Raw genomic sequence first — 20244 nt, 5'->3', positions numbered from 1 at the left:
TCAAAGATCCGTCCACCCCCACAAACATGGCCCAAAACAATCGGATTCCAAGGCCGGTTTTGGTTTCAGCGAACCTTCAATCTAGCCCGTCATCACGGACCCCCGAGATGTGCCACCGGAAGCGCACACTGCATGCACACCTATCTTTGTCACCTCGTGACAGCCAGACATGAATGCCTGTGCTATCTTACCCCGCGTTGTTAAGCGGGGTATCGATAAGCTGGCATCGGAATCCACGTGGCTGTGTGTCTATTGAGTTTCCAAAGGAGTATACGCATTCTGACACTTCCGATGTCATTGGGAGCGTCTGATGGATCAGCTATGCGTTGGTGTGTAGGAAAGGGAACTGGTACGGCTCACCAGGATGGACCACGATGTGCCACATGCCACATCATAAAGGCAATGCGTCCGCTCTAGTAGATACTATTGAGTTCAAGTCAGAATAATCATCATCACATCAGTAATTCTCACCATGAAGCCTTCATACTGCAAATCCTCCCTCACGGCAGGAAAGCCTGTTAGCCGCCATGTCACAACCGCATTCTCAAAGACGACTAGACCAAGGTCACTCTCTACAGCACCCCTAGTTGCAGACAAGGCGACTGGTATTGTCACACCTTCTACTTTGGCAGCTCTGCCCACACCAGTTCTCATGAGGTCTCTTTTCGTCTCTGCCATCTCCTCAAAGCCTATGCTCCTCGGCCCTTCACTCGCAGCGCTATCATTCTTCACAAGACCAAACAGAGGATTCTTCACAGATGTCGACAGAAACCCTGTTCTTCACTCTTTGCTCAAGAGCGTTTTTTACAAGCAGTTCTGTGCGGGAGAGACACCAAAGGAGACGCAAGAGACCATGCGGCACCTGAGATTTATGGGTTTCCGCGGTACAATCCTCACATACGCGAAAGAAACAATTTTTGATGCAAAGACGAACGTGGAGCACGGCTTGGGTATCGAGTCGGAGGATCTGACAAAGGGTGGTCTCGATTCTACCATCGAGTCCTGGAGGCAGGGTGTTTTGGAGACTGTCGATCTACTTGGTGATGGCGATCAACTTGCTCTCAAGTAAGCTAAAAATCACTTATACGCCTTATGATACCTGACAATTTGCTAACATTGCCAACTCGCAGACTTACAGGAGCCGGCCCTCGTGTCACAGAAGCTTTTGCCGCAAGGCAGCTGCCTCCCCAACAAATGATGCAAGCCCTCGAAGAAGTGAGCCAAAGATGCAAAGACCGTGGCGTGAGACTCCTCCTTGACGCCGAGTCTCAACACTTCCAATGGGGCATCTTCCTTGCAGGCATGGAACTGATGCGCAAATTCAACCGCGACGGCTACGCTACGATTTACAACACTTACCAGGCATATCTCAAGAGCACTCCGACCACCCTGGCCAAGCACCTGGAGATGGCCAACCAAGAAGGCTTCACGCACGGCCTGAAGCTAGTCAGAGGCGCCTACATGGGCTCCGACGAGCGGTCCCTGATTCACGACACAAAGAAGGATACTGATAACGCCTACAACAGCATCGCGCAGGGTGCCCTTAGACGGCACATTGGAGAATATGGAGCCCCGGGCGGCAAGCCGTTCCCCTCGCTCAACCTCTTCCTGGCGAGTCACAACAAGGAGAGCGTGGTCACGGCGCACAAGCTCCACCAACAGAGGCTAAAGGAAGGACTCCCGACGGTGCCGGTTGGTTTCGCGCAGCTGCAGGGCATGTCGGACGAGGTCAGCTTCTCGCTGCTGGCGCTCAAGGAGGAGGGGAGCCAAGACCCTTCGCCGCAGGTGTGGAAGTGCTCGACGTGGGGCAGCATGGGCGAGTGCGTGGCGTATCTTTTGCGGAGGGCGGTGGAGAACCGGGATGCCGTTTCCAGGACGGTGGACGAGTATGCGGCGCTCAAGGCGGAGGTGGGCAGGAGACTGCGGTCTAGATTCTTCCGGTCTCGGACTGTTGGCTAAAGATAGCAAATCGATCTTTCTTCGTTAATCGTTAATCTTATCTGACATGTGTGGGTCTCTCGTGATATGTTCCGAGTAAAGAGACTCAGAGAGAGAGAGTGCCGTGACTCCGTGAGGTCGATGTTGTGTCGGATGGCCTCCCGTATATCAACCCCACTTGATTAGCTTCGTGGCGGGGGATCTCCCGTCCAGCGCCGGTGTGAGGGGTAGCTACTAGGACCAGGGTAGCTTTATCGCACTCGATTCACATCAAGATAGTAGGGGGAGGGGCATTTCTTCAGTTCAACTCAGAGCAGTCGGCCGAAAAAGGTATTGGACAAACAACAACTTCAACCAAGCGAGAATTAGCCCAGATTCCTCTCAACTCCCAGCCTCTCATCAGCCGGCAAACAGTACACATCTCACATTAGACCACAAGAGTCAACATGGAAGCATTCAAGGATGTCAAGTTGTGCATTTTGGGTTGTGGTAAGTTACTATCATATGAGATTGATCGTTCGAACTACCTATGCTAATCAACCGGTACATAGGTAACCTAGGGATTCCCATTCTGAAATCACTGCTGGAAGACAACACCCTCCCCATCACTCAATTTATCGCATGTGTTCGAAGCGAAAAGTCTGAAGAGGCCCTAAAGACACGCTTCTCCAGTGCAGGAGACAAGCTCGTGGTTTCAAGGGGCGACAACATTGCGGCCTTGCAAAAATCGGATGTTGTAGTGCTAGGAGTGGACCCCGCGGATGTCGAAGAAGTTCTGTCCAAGCCGGGTACGAAAGAGGCTTTGAAAGACAAGCTTCTGATCAGCGTGGCCGCCGGCTGGACTCGAGGCAAGCTAGAAGCTACGATATACGGAAGCGAGACGACATCCGAGAACACAGAGGACCGGGCTTGGGTTGTTCGGACGCTCCCCAACATTGCGGCTATGGTCTCTCAGTCCCTTACTGCGATCGAGATCTCGGAGCCATCAGTGCCAGCCAAGTACATGGAGCTCACCGAAGCCATCTTCAATAAGATTGGTAAGACGGTGAAGATTGCGCCGAAGCTGATGAACGCTACGACCGCCGTGGGAGGATCTACGCCAGCCTTCTTTGCAGTCATCGCAGATGCTCTCATCGATGCTTCCGTTGCCGTCGGTGTTCCAAGGGATCTTGCACAGACTATGATCTTCCAGTCCATGCTGGGTAGCGCGACACTCATGCAGAACGGTCTGCAACCAGGCAGCCTGAGAGATCAAGGAACATCACCGGAAGGGTGCACAATCGGAGGCCTGATGGTCTTGGAGGAAGGGGCTGTAAGAGGGCACCTTGGAAAGGCTTTGAGAGAGGCTGTGACAGTCGCTCGTCTCATGGGTAGCGATCCTCACCCCAATGATACCAGGCATTAATTTAGAGGTCGGACTACCTACAATACAAAAGTTGCATCTTCACGCATTGCGATTCACGACTGAGAAATGTGATTGTCACCGCAAAAAACCTTTCAATGCTATTATCTCGTCTATTTTCTGACCAATTGCTATGTGTATGCTGAAAACCATTGCTGGAAGAAAGATCGCAACTCCAAATTTGCCAAACACCCGATACCAAACGCCGGTATAATTCTCACACATCGCATCACGATCGTCGACGGCATGTGCTCCCGCGTCCGCGCAACTCGATTAGAGAACGGTAGCCTGCTTTGCCTCTCGTAATAGTCCAGCGCAATCAGATGAATCGGCGATGCCACGACTTGCGACAGCACGGGAACCGTCAGCTGCGTGATTGTTGCCTTGGCATGTGGGGAAGACGTGACAGAGTCCGGGATTGCTGCCGATATCCAGTTCGGGAGCGTAAACGACCCAAAGATGGTGACAGCGTCTCTGACGAGGAACGTCGCCGTCGCGGCTCTGGGAAGCTTGCGTGGGGCCGCCGCCACCACTGCCTTTCCCACCTCGGGAGCGGCGCCGGAGGAGGAACCAAAGATCTCTGCGAAGCGGAGGTCCTTCCACACCCCGAGGGGTACGTTGACGAGAAACGTGGAGGCAAAGGTAGCTGTGCTCGCTGCGGCAGCTGCACCGTCGAACCTCTCGGCCACGGTGGTGGCGGCGTTGGCTGTGACGTAGGTTGCTGCGTACAGGGTCCAGACGATCCCGAGGGGCCGGGCGAAGAAGAAGCCGCGGGGTCGACGGATGGCGGAGCGTAGTTGGGCGTGGAGCCCTCGGATGAGGGGCCGCCCTGTTGTTGTCCGCTCGACTACCGCTCTGCAAACGGTTTTTGTTTAGTCAATGAAATTCCAAGGGTCCTGGGCAGATTTATCTTACCGATCTAGGATTGTGATTGCCGGAGAGATGAGGATTGCGGAGATGGTGCCAGCCGCGAGGTCACCCGCCAAGTTTCCCCAGACGGAACATGGTTCGTGGTCGTTGTGTTCCAGACCTTGTTGAGTCTCGAGCCGAGTCATTCTCACAAGCGTTTTGGGTAGGAGAGCGCAGATAGTCTTCCATGCTTGGTAGACGTGGCTAACGCCTTACTTATCTCTATTCTACACCCATTGCATACCCACAACTCCGCTAATTGAGACAGATGTGCTACGGATGGCCCGTGATAGATAGCCATTTCCTGGATTTAACAGCATTGTGACTGCTTCAAACTTGTCTTCCAAGTAAGTTGTGAAAGCTGAGCCCCACAACTAATGTTATCGATTTGTCTTCGCCATGACGCCGCATTTCCCAAAACTTATCAATCAGAACCCATGGCTGTAGCAGCGTAATCGGACTTGTCTCCGTGAAGCCATCGTCGACTACGTAGAACCACCATGTATCAAGATAGGACTCTAACCGCGATGGAGCACGGGAACAGACGCCGCCGGATTCAACTGTCAAAGACCCCCAACCTCCGATTTTGCGGGGAAATGCACCATGACTCCGCACCGGCGGGGGCCCTGCATGTAGATATCGGCAGGGCGTCCGCAACCCCTCCGCTCCGGGATCTACCCCCGTCCGATCTCGGCATGATTGTGAAGATGACATCGATTGTGATCTTGATTGGTTCACGATGCCATATAGCTATCGGGAGCTTGACCGGCCTAGTGCAGCAGCCATTGTCAAATAAGACGATGAGACTGCGAAGCTGTCATATGATCTCAAGCAGTATCAGCAAGCTCTCCTCATCAAAAGCACAGGTTCATCACCCATAATCACCCCATCGACACTCAAGACGAGATCTTCGTGTATCATTTTCTATCTTTGAGCTTTATACCCATACAATCAGTCAGAATGCAAGTCCACAGCGTCATGAGGTCTGCGAGACCAGTTGGATCTCTGAGATCAGGATTGCGCCCTACCACAGCCCCGGTCGCTCTTACACAAAGAAGGACGAAGGCGACTGCGCCATTCAGACTTCCCGACCCCAGAAACGAGCCCAACGTGAGTTGTAAACCGAATCTGAGGAGGCACGCTCAGGGATTGGCTAATGATCATTTTGCAGCCCACATACACAAAGAACTCTCCCGAGCGCGCAAAGCTCGAGGAGGCCCTCAAGAAGCTGCGCACCCAGCTGCCCGCCAAGAGCGACCTTTTCTTTGGCGGCCAGACCCAAGTCGCGGCCAAGTCTTTCGACACCGTTCTTCCCTCCGAGCACAAGACCAAGTTCTCCAACTTCCCCCTCGCATCCAAGGAGCAGGTTTCGTCAGCAATTGAGTCGGCGCTGGAGGCAAAGGAGAGCTGGCAGAACACCCCCTTCGTCGACCGGGCTGCCATCTTCCAAAAGGCGGCAGAGCTCGCCGTGACCAAATACCGCTATGAGCTCATCGCGGCGACCATGCTCGGCCAGGGCAAGAACATGTGGCAGGGAGAGATTGACGCGGCTGCCGAGTTGGCCGACTTCTTCAGACTCAACTGCAACTTCGCGGCAGAGATTCTCGAGAAGCAGCCCACCCGTGGTTCTGACGGCATGTGGAGGTATGTGGATCAAGCGATGATTTTCAATGAATTTGATACTGACAAAAACTTTCAGTCGCCTGGAATGGCGTCCTCTGGAGGGTTTTGTCTACGCCATCTCCCCCTTCAACTTCACTGCCATTGGCGGTAACCTCATTTCCGGCCCCGCGCTGATGGGCAACGTTGTCGTCTGGAAGCCTTCGCCCAGCAACATCTACGCCAGCCAGATCCTCTACAACATCCTCCTTGAGGCGGGTCTGCCCCCCAACGTCATTCAGTTCGTCCCCGGTGACGCCGAGGAAGTCACTGACGTTGTCCTTAACCACCGCGAATTCGCCGGCCTCAACTTCGTCGGCTCCTCCGACGTCTTCCGCTCCCTGTACGCCAGAATCGGCGAGGGCATCGGCAAGAAGACCTACCGCGAGTTCCCCCGTGTCGTCGGCGAGACTAGCGGCAAGAACTTCCACCTCATCCACCCGACCGCTGACATCGAGCACGCCGTCAACCACACTATCCGCGGCGCCTTCGAGTACCAGGGCCAGAAGTGTTCCGCCACCTCCCGCGTCTACCTCCCTGAGTCTAAGGCCGAGGAGTTCATCTCCAGCTTGAAGTCCAAGGTCGAGGAGATTACTATTGGAAGCCCCGACGGCAAGCTAGATGCCTTCATGGGCCCCGTCATCCACGAACGCTCCTTCAACAAGATCAAGAACATTATCGACGAGAGCAACAAGGATTCTTCCCTAAAGCTGGTGGTCGGCGGCACCTACGACGGCTCCGACGGATACTACGTCAACCCCACCGTCTACGTGGCCGACTCTCCGGACCACCGCCTCTTCAACGAGGAGATCTTCGGCCCCGTCCTGGCCATCTCCACCTACCCCGATGCCGAGTGGTCCTCCACTCTGAAGAAGGTCGACCAGAGCGGAGGCGGCTTCGCCCTGACCGGCGCCGTTTTCGCCAACGACAGACGCGCCATCCGCGAGGCCGAGGATGCCCTGCGCTACTCTGCAGGCAACTTCTACATCAGTGAGTTTACACATGTTCCCTTCTCCACCACTAACGTCAACGTGTATCCATTTGCTAACTCCAAACCCTCTCCCAGACTGTAAGACCACCGCTGCCCTGATCGGCCAGCAGTCCTTCGGCGGTGCCCGCGCCAGTGGCACCAACGACAAGGCAGGAAGCGCAGACGTCATGCGTCGCTTCGTCAGCCCCAGATTGATCAAGGAGGAGTTCTTCCCTCAGACTGAGTTCCTGTACCCTAGCAACAAATAAGTGCAGTGTGTGGGATACCGAATGGGTCGCGGTCACGGTTGCATGCAAAATGGCGCATTGTGTAATTTAGGGATAGTCAAAAAATGAAGAAATTTTACATTCACCCCATTTCTTGAACATTAAGAGTCCTGCCGCAAATTCGCAAATTGCGCAAAATAGCGAAGCTACCCTTGTCAAACACCAACCTTGCATCTTAGTATCGTCCCGGACGCAAATGCTCTGATTCATTCGGTCAGGTACGGAGACTTGAAGCAACTATCGTCCCACTTGCCAGAGGTGAATTGCCTGGGCGGCGCCGAAGGAATAGGTGGCCTTGGTTTGCTCCATTTCCTGTGGGCTTTAGAAGTGACGTAACATGCAGACTGAGTGTTACGGGAATCACAATAGCGGTAATTTTGTCTTACAGAATGGGAGTCACATACTTGCAAGTCTACTACCTACACAGTACATACTATCACGCGTCAGTTCCACCAGCGATAGGAAAACCAGGAACGTGTTCCTTGAAACCATGTGATATCGCTATCGCAAACCATACTCTCGTCTTTTACGTCTTGATCTCGTTGCCGAACATTACTACGCAATCATGAAAGCTTGTGGCTGGGCGGTAAGATGACCGGCTGGATGGCCGGCGTGTTGGTAAAGTTCCACCCGAGTCAGTTTGACCAATCAAGCGAAGGTTGACCACCGGGTCAGCTCCCGATGTCTCTTGGACAGATATCGGCTCACCATCCGCCTTGATAGCCCAGAAATAGAGCCACGCCTCTTGTGCCGCAAACAAGTTCCAGGCCATTCGAGTTGCCCGGCCGTGAACAGAGTAACACGGCATTGATTCCACCACGGCCACCACCCCGCTCGGCGCGGCTACGCTAACCAACTACCCCATGATGGAGATGGTGCCATGAGTATCTCCAGTATCTTGGATCCGAAGCCGGGGCAAGGGCCCGAAGCCAGCCGGTCCTGGGAAAGATCACGGAAGGTCATATACGACTGCTTGAAGATATCATACTTCAATGGCTAGTAGTGCTGCTCAAGGGCCCTGTATTCACACTGAATCAACAGTGCTTTCATTCGCACAATCCCGTCCTTAATCTCCGCCTTAGCCTCCAACCATCATCATGGGTGTCAGTAAATCCGATCCAATCATCATTGTGGGCGCCGGTGCCTTTGGTCTATCTACGGCCTACCACCTGTCTTTGGCTGGCTACACGGACATTTCCGTTTTCGACAAGCACGAGCAAATACCTCCCAGGGACTCTGCTGCCAACGATATCAACAAAATCTTCAGGGCTGAGTACGAAGACCCTTTCTACACAAATCTCACTATAGTAAGTTAAACCCCAGTGAGCTGCCTTATCTACTAGGGAAAGCCTCTCTGACTTGCAACAGGAAGCTGCGAAAGCATGGCAAACGCCTCTTTTCGCACCCTCATTTCACCGGGTAGGGTTTCTTCACTGCGTCTCGGCCAACGCCCCTGAGCGGGCCGCCGAGACTCTGCACAGGTTCCAGAAGGCCTCAGAAGACCACCCCCTTCTCGCAAAGTACGTGGTGCCCATCAAGGGTGGCCAGGACATCAACTACAATGTCTGGCAGTACGGCGAAGGCCCGTGTTCCGGCTGGAAGGGCTACCTTAATAAGTTTGACGGATATGTCCACTCTGGCAATGCCCTGATCGCCCTTTACAACGCTACCCGGGTACGGGGCGTAAAGTTCTTTCTCGGACAGCACGGTGGCGTACAGGAGATTGTGTATCAGAACACCGGTGCCGGCCGGAAGGCAACCGGCATTAGGACGCAGACTGGCAGTCAGATTTCGGCGAAGCTCGTGATTGTCGCTACTGGCGCAGCAGCGGCGAGACTTGTTCCAGAGTGCGGCAAGCAGGTCGTTGCCAAGTCTTGGTCTGTCGCTCACGTCGAGCTGACAGACGACGAGACGTCTGCGCTCCGTGGTATCCCCGTCACCTACGCGCGCGACCTCGGTTTCTACTTCGAGCCGGATCCGAAGACCAACCTGCTCAAGCTGTGCCCTATGGGCGGAGGATACGTCAACACGGATCCCAAGACGGGAATCTCACTCCCGCCGGCGTATGAGGAGAGCCAGTTTATGCCGCCGCACGATCAGGCCAAGGTGAGGCAGCTGCTGGCGGAAACGCTCCCGGCACTCAAGGACCGTCCGCTTGTCAAGCAGACCATCTGCTGGTTTGCTGACACGGCTGATTCGGACTTCATCATCGATTACGTCCCCAAGTCGAGTGACTCCGTGGTGCTCATGTCTGGTGACTCGGGTCACGCCGCGAAGCTGATCCCGCTTGTGGGTGATTGGGTCAAGAACCTTTTGGAGGCTCCCGATAACAAGCAGCCGGTCCCAAGGTGGCGTTGGAAGGAACCTCAGGAGAAGGAGGCAGGGAAGTGGGGCGATACCGTCAGCTGGCGCCTCGGAAACACTGAGGAGTTTGCAAAGATCCGCCAGGCCAGGACGTCAAAGTTGTAGATTATCTATCCACATAGCATTGTCTTATCATTCATGAATCATGTCTATCTCAGAGAGATCCCTTGAAGTTGATATCTGGTTCTGTAAAGAGCTGAGAAGACGGGGCTTACATCAGTTATGTCTGTTGACAGTAAACAGACCGGCTTCCTCTCCGAGTTGTCCGTCGTAGTCGACAGGCCCCATCCTCGGAGTTCGGTCCTGTGATAGTGAAAGATAAATGTCAAACTAGGAAGTTCGGACTGGCTACCGGTCATATTAGCTGTGATCAGAGGTCACTTGGACTTGTGGGCAAGTATGAGCCTCGAAGCAAAAGCAAGTACATGTACATTCGGCAGAGTTCCAAAATGGGAGACAACGCCGTCATGACTTTGACAGGTCTTCTTGATCTACCAAATGCTATGTTCCACTATCGTCTGAGACATCCACTCTGAATCTTCCTGTTCAATAGAGTTGGCCATATCCAGTAATTGCGCCATAGTCAGCCCGCTATCATAAGCCATCTCATCCATGTTCCCCGGGATAGAAGAAGAGTAGCTCTCGTGCTGTGAGTGTTCCGAGGCCATGGCCGAGACCACCGTGTCTTGGGGACTCGTGTCATCCGGGGGCTGCGTTTGGCGCCCCTCGTCTACTAGAGTCGTCTGCTCAGAGGCCTGTGAAGGCCAAGGCGTAAGTCGCTGTAGCATGTTCTCAAGCTGCTGTAGTTCAGATTTGCGGTACTTGGCGATCCCGTTCCCGGCCATGATCATCTCGTCCAGAACGGAGTAGACTTTCTCCAGAGACGGGTCGAGGCACTCAAAGCATTGTGGGTCGATTGCGGGTCCTAGTAGTAGACTGCTAGCAGACACGAAACTGGCTTCCAAGTCGAATGGAAGAAATGTTTCTGCAAGATGAAAAGTTAGCCTGGTTTATGTAAAAGAACGTGGTTTTCAATCAATCTTGGAGATGGCTTGCCCAGCAACCCCTGAGATTGCAAACAGTCTAGGATCGAAACCATTTGTTGAGAAGAATCGATACACATCTGAATCAAATTTCTGACCGTCTGCGAAGATCCCAATAGCTCTGTGCATTTACTCTGTGATTCAAAACGAATTTTCAGAAAACAGAAAAGCAGCGGTCTGGTTGCAAGAACAATGCACTACAGCCAAGTCAGTTCGTTTCCAGTGCCGTTTTGAGTATTGCATTGAACTAGACATACCTGATGGTGCAATAAATGCAAATGGGCGGATGTTCTCGAAATGCAGCTGGTGTCCCTTTCCAGAGGCAGCGCAAACGATTGTTGGAGCTCATCAGCAATCTCAGCCACGCTGGCAAGCACTTCTTTGGTGCCAAGCATGAACTTGTTGTTGAGTCTTCCGTCGAGACCGTAGACCTCTAGTTGGCATAGCGGTTAGCATTATCTCTTAAAGCCGGCTTCAACAGGATCGCACATACTCCTGTTAATGCTCCCAATGACCTTCGACAATCTGATACGCATTCGTAACGCGGCCGTCCTTTGAACTGAACCAGAGTAGGTTGGTAGTTGACAGAGCACATAGTCGTCATGTATTGAAGGCGGCATGCCAAACAACGATGTGATCTCCCGGTCAAGGATGTGTACAGTCCACCATAGCCTTCGGCATCTTTCGACATATGCCTCTCCTAGTCGCTGCACAGGCATGTCTGTGTGCATCCCCTCTCCAAGGGCTATGCGAAGTGCTTGACCGATCGGTAGTTCACCATCAGTATAATGTATAATATTAAGGATTACGGGAAAAACTTACATAGTTGTATGAACAGTGCCTGAAGTCGATGCATTGCGTATATAGAGCAATGCAACACATGATCTCTGTTGACAGAACATGGTTCTTCAGTAAAACATTGAAGTCTGGGAGCAGTTGCATAGCCTTGACAAAGAAGTCATGGCCAGGAGGTCTGTTCCCCCTGTTGGTCTTGGTGGTGAAGGCTTTTCCGAAAGAAAGAATGAGCAAGAAATGAATGAACCACGGATCAGTAGGATCGGGTCTGGGATTAGGGTCAGAATAAAAGCTGTACAAGGACTTCATAAACGTTTCTTCGTCAAAAAGGTGGAACATTTGGCCGCAGTGGAACTTGACGGCGTTGACCAGATAGATGGCATAGTCTTGTGTGGGAAGAGCTGGCATCTCGGGGACTTCGCTTGCTCTGTAGCCATCCCAATCGAGGACGTACGTCGTGCCATCAAAGAGAAGAGCGTTGGTCGGCAATGAGGTCTTGTGGACGTATTGGTGTGTGATGTTGAGGACTCGTCGGGTAAAAGACCAGTTGGATGATGTGCCCAGGTAGACTGTCCTCTTGTTAGGCTTCATTGCTATCAACGTGGTGAGCTGCACTATAAATGACTTACACAGCCTTCCATTTGGCGCTGTTGTGTACTCTGACTGTCCAGTAGACAGAGGGTTGATGAGGTTCGACGCGACAGGATCTATTGGCGCTTTAGGCCGAGCCTCCTGACTTTCCTTTTCATGCGTACCATCTGCAATGATCGGGCCATCTGATTCATCCCTCATGGGCAAATCACCGTCGCTCTCATCTCCTACTGTCAGCTCAGACATGTTCTCTGCAACGCAAAGTAAGATAATCAGGGATAACCAACTGTTTCCTGCTTTATCGGGACGCTGGCCGCCCTCGATTGACACTTGGGCTGGCTCATTGGTGCTTCGGCTCCGCTCCCACCTTTCAATTCTCTGTTGAAGGTCGATAATGTAGCTAGAACACGGATGGTGAGCCGTACTTATGCCTAGATCTAATCGTTGGTAGGAAAGGCCAGGCCCGATTACTTACCCTCTGGTGACGACGATTCTTTGATCCCTTTCGTCAAAGGTGCAGGACTGTTTGCGCTTGCCACATGCATCGCACGGCTGAGATCCTGAGCACTTGATTTTCTGTCGACGACAACGCACACAGCTAGATATCCAAGTGTGTTAGTCGTACGCAACCGCGGCCAATTGACAAGGGAGGGAGGATGTGGTATGTGTGGTTGGCTCGGACAAACTTACGCATTCGACGACCGCTTGGATACCTTGTTTCGGCCGGCCCCAGGTTCCATTTCACTGTTCAGGAAGGCTTATACTCGAGCTTCCAGGTAGAGAATGGAGCAATTAGACAGGCATAAAAGGGTTGTCAGTGTTCTTTGGCTGCGGAAATCGCGTGCTCTGCTGTATGGTCCCGGCGAGCCTCAGCTGTGATGTGACGTTTTTTTGCTGAAGGAGAACGCGGGGTAGTGGTCCTGGTGGAACCGAATTGATGGGGCTCTGGGCTCTCGGGCCAGGGGGGCACGGCTTATCTGCATCTATCTTAGTCTCGGGAAAATGTCACGAGATGGCACCGGCGATAAGTAGGCGTTCGGTTTCTGTACGGATACTAAGTAGTAGCTAAGATATGCAAGAGTTGTAGACTAGGACCGATGCCGGAACGCTGGGCAGCCTGCGGAGTGACTTGGCTACGAGATACCATACTCCATACACATGCCGTGTTGATAGTAGCCGCGTTGGATGAAGGCTAAGGCGTTCCAGAAGGATGCCACATGAGATACACTACAAACTTTGGGAACCTTACATGCGTCCCTCGCATGCATGGTTGCGTCGAGTCGTCGTGTTGTCTTGATAGGTATCTGCCCGTCGGCGGGAATCCCGGGCATCTGCCAATGGGGAACAAGCTCTGACAGAAGCATTCTCCTCCATGACTGCAGGGGATACGACGATACAAAGTGACCAAGACGGAAGATTCTACCCATGCTATCAATAGCTCGTGGGTCTCTAGATAGTAAAGCACCGAGAAAGAGGGCTGAAGGCTGTGCTCTGTGTTTCACGCCCGAGAAACTCTGGTCAAGCTTGTCAATTACCTGCTGTCATACCTTATGCTCTGTGCTAGTCGATCAGTAATTACGGGCCTCCCGAATACAAAGCACCTTAGTCTGATGCAGCTTTTGGGGGCCCAAGTGATTGTCGAATGATGGCTAATTTGTCGCCGAAATGCAGGTTTTCCCGCCATCCGAAGAATCTCAAACTCCGTGTCTCTAGGTTCATGGTGGTAGCACTATGGATCCCCAGGAGTTCCAATTGCCAACGGAGTTGATGCAATCGTCATCTCATGTGGTCTTTCCCTCTCCCCATGGGGAAGCGGAAGTCAACCCAACGTCTCGAGGCTTGAATCCCCATCATCGGCAACGTTAGTGCTGCACGCGTGACTAAGAGAAACTCATCGTGAAGTTTGACTTTGGGGAAGGACCATGCTCTGGACTGGAGTCTCGAGTCTCACGCCCTCCATCATGTGCCGGGTTTTGTGGTGGCGCGGTGGCGTGTGCGAGACACGAGAGGAACTTGATTTCGAAGGGGGCAAGTCAACTCGCTGCCATCGGGATGACCTCCCGACTTCGTCAAGATGGGGCGGGAGGTTTACCGGGTGAGCATCCGATGGTGTGAATTTGAAACGGAGGCTCCGCTCGAGCAGGGGTATACGCAGCGAAAGAATCCTTGCTAAGAGGAAGTTGACCGCGAGTCGTGCCGACGGCGCCTCCGCTTGTATGCGCTAGAGCGGGTAAGCGTTCGCGACGGCGCGATTTTGTACGGCAAAAGCGACTTTTTGTCTCTGGACAAGGGACGCAAAAAGAATTGGCCCATTTCGTGTTACCACAACTGTCCACGATTGCAATTGACTCTTTACGGCGTTTTGCGAAGTTCCGAATGTGCGGCTATGGGCCTGGACAACTCTTATCCGGCCTTTCCGTCCGATATCCCATCCCACAGGCGTGCGGCGCGAGGTAGTGGAATGTTGGCTTCCCTCAGCTGAAGATACACAAGATATCAGGTGAAAACATCGACTACAACACCGCGAGCATTAATGATTAGGAAGGAGATATCGGGATGGCACCCGGCCATCCCATGTCGGCCGAGTTATCAACCCTAGTGAGGCATATTTTCCACGCCAACACTTTTTTTGTGCAAACGCGTGCAGTAATACCGCGTGCTGTGGTCTGTACCTAGGCAACTCACCGAGAAATGCCGCGCGAGTCATTTCTCTCCCCCTGAACCCTTGGGAAAGAAATCGTCCCACTGTGACGTAGGAGCCCCCCGTTGAAAGGCAGTCTGGGGAAAATATGGGGTATGTTCTACCTAACCGGTGCGTAATCTAACTCAAGCGATAGCAGACTATCTGGTACCTCTTGCAGGAGGAAGCCTGTCAGGCTGATAGAGAGGGAAATCTTGGCAGCCCTTGCCGGCTTTTCCTCCTGGCTGGGACTTCGAGGCTGTAGAGAAGGCCGCGCTTGGACTGGTTTTGTACAAAAGCGCATCATTCCCAGTCCCAACTTGGGAATGGGTCTTCTCATCATGCCTCTAAGCTATCAATCTCTCTAGTGAGCTACCAGTTTCGCTTCAGTGTCAATGCATATTAACATTTGCTTGGCCACTCATTCCTCGTCTTGAGCTGTCAACGACTATCACCAACGACAACAACTCTTGACTCTTCAATTCGGTTGTCCTTCCAACTCGGACTCAGTACCGTAGTCTAAAAGATCATCTCGACGACAATTCCCACTTCGCGTGTGACCTGTGTCTCTAAAGACTTTAAAGTCACATTTGTCTGATCGACCGCATACGAACCAACATCACGTGAAAATATCTTCATCAACTGCCAAGATGACGCAGAAGAACAAGGAGGATGTTGAGGCGTTGGGACCCGTCTCAACACATTCGCAACAAGGCCAGGTCTTGGAAGACCCGAACGCGTCTTACGATGCTGTCTTTGGTGAAATTAAAGAGGGCGGCCCCAACTACCGCAATGTAAGGAGCAATCTGGAAAAACTTTTCGGCTTGGAATGCCTAAGCCTCCATTCGGATGCTAATTTCCTCAATTAGGTTGGTTGGAAAGGAACAGTCGCCTTGATGATGAAGACGCAGATCGGCCTGGGAGTTTTGTCCATTCCCGGTGTCTTTGACGTCCTCGGAATTGTGCCTGGTGTGATTGCTCTGTGCTGCATCGCCGCTATCACCACATGGTCCGATTACATTGTTGGTGTCTTCAAGCTTCGCCACCCCGAGGTCTACGGTATCGACGATGTTGGACGCCTTCTCTTTGGCCGCGTGGGTCGCGAGTTCTTCGGGATCGTCTTCTGCCTTTGTGAGTTTATCAATCGTTGGAAAGGTAACTCAAGGACTAACCACTCTCTCCCGATCAGACTGGATCTTCGTTGCCGGCTCTGGCATGCTAGGTGCCTCGATCGCGCTCAACTCGGTTTCCCTTCACGGTGCATGCACGGCTGGCTTCGTCGCCATTGCCGCAGCGATTGGTTTCTGCTTCGGTAGCATCCAGACCCTCGGAAAGATTACCTGGTTCGCCTGGGTCGGTCTCATCTGCATCATGTCTGCCAGTGAGTGCCGCTTAACCCCTTTGGAGGAAATTCCAGATTCAGAAGCTGACCATGCATACGCAGTCTTCACCGTCACCGTTGCCGTGGGTGTACAGGACCGACCGGCTGCCGCTCCCCAGACTGGACACTGGACCTCGGACTACAAGGTCGTTGGAAGCCCGACCTTCGCCCAGGCTTCCTCGGCGCTTTCGACGCTCGTCTTTGCCTTCGCCGGTACCCCTGCCTTCTTCTCCATCGTCTCTGAGATGCGCGATCCTCGCCACTACACTCGCGCTCTGGTCATTTGCCAGGGTGGTGTGACTGCCACCTACATTGCCATCGGATGCGTTGTCTACTACTTCTGCGGTTCTTACGTCGCCTCGCCTGCTCTTGGCTCCGCCGGTGCGACCATGAAGAGAGTCTGCTACGGTCTTGCCTTCCCCGGCTTGATTGTTACCACTACTCTGGTTATCCACGTAAGTAGATTCCAAACCTACAACCCGGTTACCAACAAGCATCAATGCTAACGTTTGTGTCCTCAGTTGCCCGCCAAGTACATCTTCATTCGCCTGCTACGTGGATCCCGTCACTTGACCGAGAACACCATGAAGCACTGGGGTATCTGGCTCGCCTGCACTGCAAGCATCGCCATCACCGCCTACGTCATTGCCAGCTCCATTCCCGTCTTTGATGGCCTGGTATCCCTCGTCGGTGCCCTCTTCGGTACTCTGTTGTCTTTCCAGCCCATGGGTTGCATGTGGTTGTACGACCATTGGGCCGAGGGAAAGCTCGAGAAGAGACCTAGATGGATCGCCATGGTCTGCTTCAGCTGCTTCGTTGTTATTAGCGGCACCTTTTTGATGATTGCTGGAGCGTACGGCTCAGTTGTTGGAATCATGGACAGCTACAAGAAGTCTGGTGGATCGGCCGCATTTTCCTGCGCCGACAACTCGAATTCTGTGTCCTCGGCCCATTAAGCCTCATGTTCGCATGATCAAATGGGGTAGGCGAGCAAATTTTTCCGCGGGAGAACGATCCAATTAGATCCACGCGTTTTGAAATATACCCACTAGTTCTATTCCTGGATAATTCGGACCCCGATTTGTTGTGACATGCCTGTACGATATCCCGGCTTGGCTGTGGCTTCAATATGTACCTGCGCCCCTGACCTACCTTACACTTGGACGGGCAGACATGTGGATCGAGTGTGTTAGAGAAGGCTGAAACAGAAAACTTCCTTGGACAAAAACAGGGTGAAATGACTTGTGCTGATCACTTAAATAACATTTACAAAAGTAGCCAAGATCTACGGGACATGAATCTTCTAACTGGCATGCCACTTATCTCCAACCCTGAACCCTTCCGGGAATGGATCTGTGGGGTGCAAGATGACTTGCTTGAAAGCCGTTATCCAGGCAGTTCCCTTCACCACGGGAATAATAGCATCGTAGTCCCCGACCTTTGCCTCACTTTTTACCGTTCCGATAAACTCGGTCCCAATCACGCTGCGGTGTCGGAACGATCCTCCGACTGCGAGCTGGCCTCTCTTATGGAGAACTGCCAGTCGGGCACACGTTCCTGTCCCACACGGACTCCGGTCGAGTCTTCCCGGTGATACGACCACCGTGTTCACGGCCGTCTGTTGCGTGTCCGCCGCGTAGGGCGAGAGTGGGTCCGTGAACTCGAAGACACTGACGCCTCGGATCTCTGGGTTTTCGGGATGCACCGGGCTCGTCTGCGTTTGGATAGCCCTCTTGATTCGCTCGCCGATATCGACTAACTCCTTTCCATTTTCCGTCTCGATTTGTAGGCCTACTGAGCTCGCGTCGACCAGCGCATACCACATTCCACCCCATGCAATGTCGGCCTTCACGGGCGTGTCGAAGCCCGGCACGTTGATGTCTAGATCTAGGCCATAGACAAAAGCCGGAACGTTTTGAAACTCCACAAACGTAACCTTGCCGTCCTTGCACTCGGCCTCGACCGTGACCAAGCCTGCTGGCGTATCCAGGCGCAGTGTCGTAGTAGGCTCCTGCATCGGTACCATGCCGGTCTCTAGCAGGACGGTGCTCACGGCAATGGTGTTGGCACCGGACATAGGGGGGTACTCCTCATGCTCCATAATGATGAAGCCCGCGTCGGCTTCGGGATCGCACGGTGGAAGGACGAGGTTAACGCACATGGATGATGAGCCGCGGGGTTCGTTCATCAGCAGGTTTCGTAGGTGGTCTGCCTTTTTCCAGAAATGCATCATTTTTTCAAACATTGTCTTGCCTGGGACGTCGAGAACACCCCCAACGATGACGTCGCAGACCTCGCCGCCACAGTGGGCGCCGACGACGTTGAAAGTACGGCCGATAGTCATGGTGTGATGGTTCAAGAGATGATACCTAGTTGAGAAGAACAATAGACTCACGATCTAGTCAAACCTATAAGTAGGTACTGCGTAATAGGTATTAATAGGCTTCATGGCCGATAGACATTTCATTCACAAACGCATGGAAAATGAATTGAACGGTTCATGTGCCGGTGAGACGGAACGGACGCTCGTTGACGGAGTAGGAACCGGCTCGTATTACACCTGGACTTTCGTATCACCCGCTCGCAATCGGTTAACTGGAGCCCACAACGGACCCCGTCGAGCGGCTCAGCTAACCGCCGCAGCGACCCATTTCCCCGCATCGGATGCCGTGCCGGTGGGATTAATCCGGTAGGTCTCGCCGAGTCTGACGGTTGAAGACAAACTAAACTGCCGTAACCCGCCTAACTACGGAGACTGTCGATGCGTCTACTCACATTTGTTATCGCAGTGACCCAACTGACTATCAAGAGGTGACAAGCTGCTGATAAGGTCTTGTCACTGTCAACATACTAGTATCCGTGCCTCTTTCGCGAGACTTCTCCACACTACGACCCCCTCACGATCTTGACTGTTCAGCGGCCCTTTGTAAACCTGAGCATCTTATTCACCATTCACCATGGGTAATTTCAGAGTCCTCAGCGACGCCGCTGTTCTCGATATTCTGCTCAACCTTCCAAGAAGTGGCATTCTCCAGCTCCGAGATCGGCTTGTGGGAGCGCTGATAGAGCTCTCTGAGGGCGCGGAGCGCGACTATCAGCCCGATGCATCGATAGTGAACAGACCTGAGGGCATGAAATGCCTCTTCCGACCCTTCAGCTCCGCCGGTGCCTTTGGAACTAAGATCGTCGTTACCCCGGCTCCTTCATCCCCAGCAGCTAACAGCTTGCACGGCATTATCTCCATTTGCGACAAGGACGGCCTACCCCTTGGCGTTATCAACGCCGAAGAGGTTACAGGATATCGCACGGCGCTCTCTGCCATTGTGCCGTACTTATGGCGGAGCCATACCGAAAACATTGTTGTGTTCGGTGCTGGCAAGCAAGCGTTGTGGCATCTTCGCTTCGCGTTATCATTGAGGGGCGACGAGATCAAGACTATTACCGTGGCGAATCGATCCGCGGAGCGCGCACAGCAGCTCATCTCGAGATTGAAGGAGGAGAACCAAGGTCGTTGGAAGTCTACCGCCGAGTTTGAGTATCTGAGTTCCTCTAGCTCCGAGTACGACGCTCAACTTCAGTATCGTCTCGCTGCAGCAGACGCCATTTTCTGCACAGTCGGCACCAAAAGCCCAGTATTTCCGGCACACTATGTCACAAACGGAAGAAAGGAAAGAAATCCATACATTTCTGCCGTCGGGTCCTGGCAGGCGGACATGTTGGAAGTAGACCCAGAACTGCTCGTCCAGGCAACCAACGCCGCTGGTGGGAAACTCCGCGAACAAGGTTCAAAGGTTGCTGTGCTGGTCGACGACCGCGAGTCTGCGCTTAAGCACTCTGGCGAAATCGTTCAGAGCAAACTCGCGGCAGAGTACATAGTGGAGATTGGAGAAATCGAGATTTCACGGAAACGAGGGGAGAAGCTGGAATCGCTGTCGACATTGGAGGATGGCTTGATCATCTACAAAAGTATCGGTGTCAGTACGACGGATCTGGCTATCGGGACGGCTATTCTGGATATTGCGGAGAAGGAGGGGGCTGGCACTGTCATCTCGGAGTTTTGATAGGCGACTGGTAGGTTGTCAATCAAGAATGACATCAACTTCAGTGATCCAAACGGCTAAAGCTAGGATAAGAAAAGGATCGGCCAGCCGCGGGAGGATCTCCATGTGGCTTTGCCTTCTGTCATCTCGCACTGGGAAAGTAATCAAGTCTGGGGCTTGTAAGC

The 20244-nt window shown here is 53.0% G+C and overlaps 9 protein-coding genes across 9 annotated transcripts; 6 read left to right on the top strand and 3 right to left on the bottom strand.

Moving 5' to 3' along the window:
* Positions 1-472: 472 nt before the first annotated feature.
* Positions 473-1959, top strand: CTAM01_12318 (proline oxidase; the record flags this gene model as incomplete). Its single annotated transcript, XM_060528325.1, has 2 exons — positions 473-1065; positions 1131-1959. The coding sequence occupies 2 exons, from the start codon at positions 473-475 to the stop codon at positions 1957-1959; spliced, it is 1422 nt and encodes a 473-aa protein (XP_060377094.1).
* Positions 1960-2384: 425 nt separating this feature from the next.
* On the top strand, positions 2385-3343 carry CTAM01_12317 (pyrroline-5-carboxylate reductase; the record flags this gene model as incomplete). The annotated part of the gene is made up of 2 exons (XM_060528324.1): positions 2385-2427; positions 2490-3343. 2 exons carry the CDS (start codon positions 2385-2387, stop codon positions 3341-3343), a joined length of 897 nt encoding a protein of 298 aa, XP_060377093.1.
* Positions 3344-3471: 128 nt separating this feature from the next.
* Positions 3472-4395, bottom strand: CTAM01_12316 (uncharacterized protein; the record flags this gene model as incomplete). Its single annotated transcript, XM_060528323.1, has 2 exons — positions 3472-4195; positions 4256-4395. The coding sequence occupies 2 exons, from the start codon at positions 4393-4395 to the stop codon at positions 3472-3474; spliced, it is 864 nt and encodes a 287-aa protein (XP_060377092.1).
* Positions 4396-5209: 814 nt separating this feature from the next.
* Positions 5210-7147, top strand: CTAM01_12315 (1-pyrroline-5-carboxylate dehydrogenase; the record flags this gene model as incomplete). The annotated part of the gene is made up of 4 exons (XM_060528322.1): positions 5210-5359; positions 5421-5893; positions 5949-6898; positions 6975-7147. The coding sequence occupies 4 exons, from the start codon at positions 5210-5212 to the stop codon at positions 7145-7147; spliced, it is 1746 nt and encodes a 581-aa protein (XP_060377091.1).
* A 1115-nt stretch (positions 7148-8262) lies between these two features.
* Positions 8263-9634, top strand: CTAM01_12314 (uncharacterized protein; the record flags this gene model as incomplete). The annotated part of the gene is made up of 2 exons (XM_060528321.1): positions 8263-8472; positions 8534-9634. The coding sequence occupies 2 exons, from the start codon at positions 8263-8265 to the stop codon at positions 9632-9634; spliced, it is 1311 nt and encodes a 436-aa protein (XP_060377090.1).
* Positions 9635-10020: 386 nt separating this feature from the next.
* On the bottom strand, positions 10021-12204 carry CTAM01_12313 (uncharacterized protein; the record flags this gene model as incomplete). The annotated part of the gene is made up of 6 exons (XM_060528320.1): positions 10021-10514; positions 10706-10769; positions 10830-11005; positions 11066-11279; positions 11395-11936; positions 11997-12204. 6 exons carry the CDS (start codon positions 12202-12204, stop codon positions 10021-10023), a joined length of 1698 nt encoding a protein of 565 aa, XP_060377089.1.
* Positions 12205-15288: 3084 nt separating this feature from the next.
* Positions 15289-16975, top strand: CTAM01_12312 (transmembrane amino acid transporter; the record flags this gene model as incomplete). The annotated part of the gene is made up of 5 exons (XM_060528319.1): positions 15289-15432; positions 15508-15769; positions 15828-16019; positions 16083-16474; positions 16541-16975. 5 exons carry the CDS (start codon positions 15289-15291, stop codon positions 16973-16975), a joined length of 1425 nt encoding a protein of 474 aa, XP_060377088.1.
* Positions 16976-17322: 347 nt separating this feature from the next.
* Positions 17323-18363, bottom strand: CTAM01_12311 (proline racemase; the record flags this gene model as incomplete). The annotated part of the gene is made up of 1 exon (XM_060528318.1): positions 17323-18363. One exon carries the CDS (start codon positions 18361-18363, stop codon positions 17323-17325), a length of 1041 nt encoding a protein of 346 aa, XP_060377087.1.
* Positions 18364-18976: 613 nt separating this feature from the next.
* On the top strand, positions 18977-20080 carry CTAM01_12310 (uncharacterized protein; the record flags this gene model as incomplete). Its single annotated transcript, XM_060528317.1, has 1 exon — positions 18977-20080. One exon carries the CDS (start codon positions 18977-18979, stop codon positions 20078-20080), a length of 1104 nt encoding a protein of 367 aa, XP_060377086.1.
* Positions 20081-20244: the final 164 nt, after the last annotated feature.

The sequence above is a fragment of the Colletotrichum tamarilloi genome, assembly GCF_030869305.1.
Source record: "Colletotrichum tamarilloi strain Tom-12 chromosome Unknown Scaffold_74.1, whole genome shotgun sequence".
In the NCBI taxonomy this organism is placed as follows: domain Eukaryota; kingdom Fungi; phylum Ascomycota; class Sordariomycetes; order Glomerellales; family Glomerellaceae; genus Colletotrichum; species Colletotrichum tamarilloi.
This window is presented reverse-complemented; position numbering and strand designations above follow the sequence as displayed.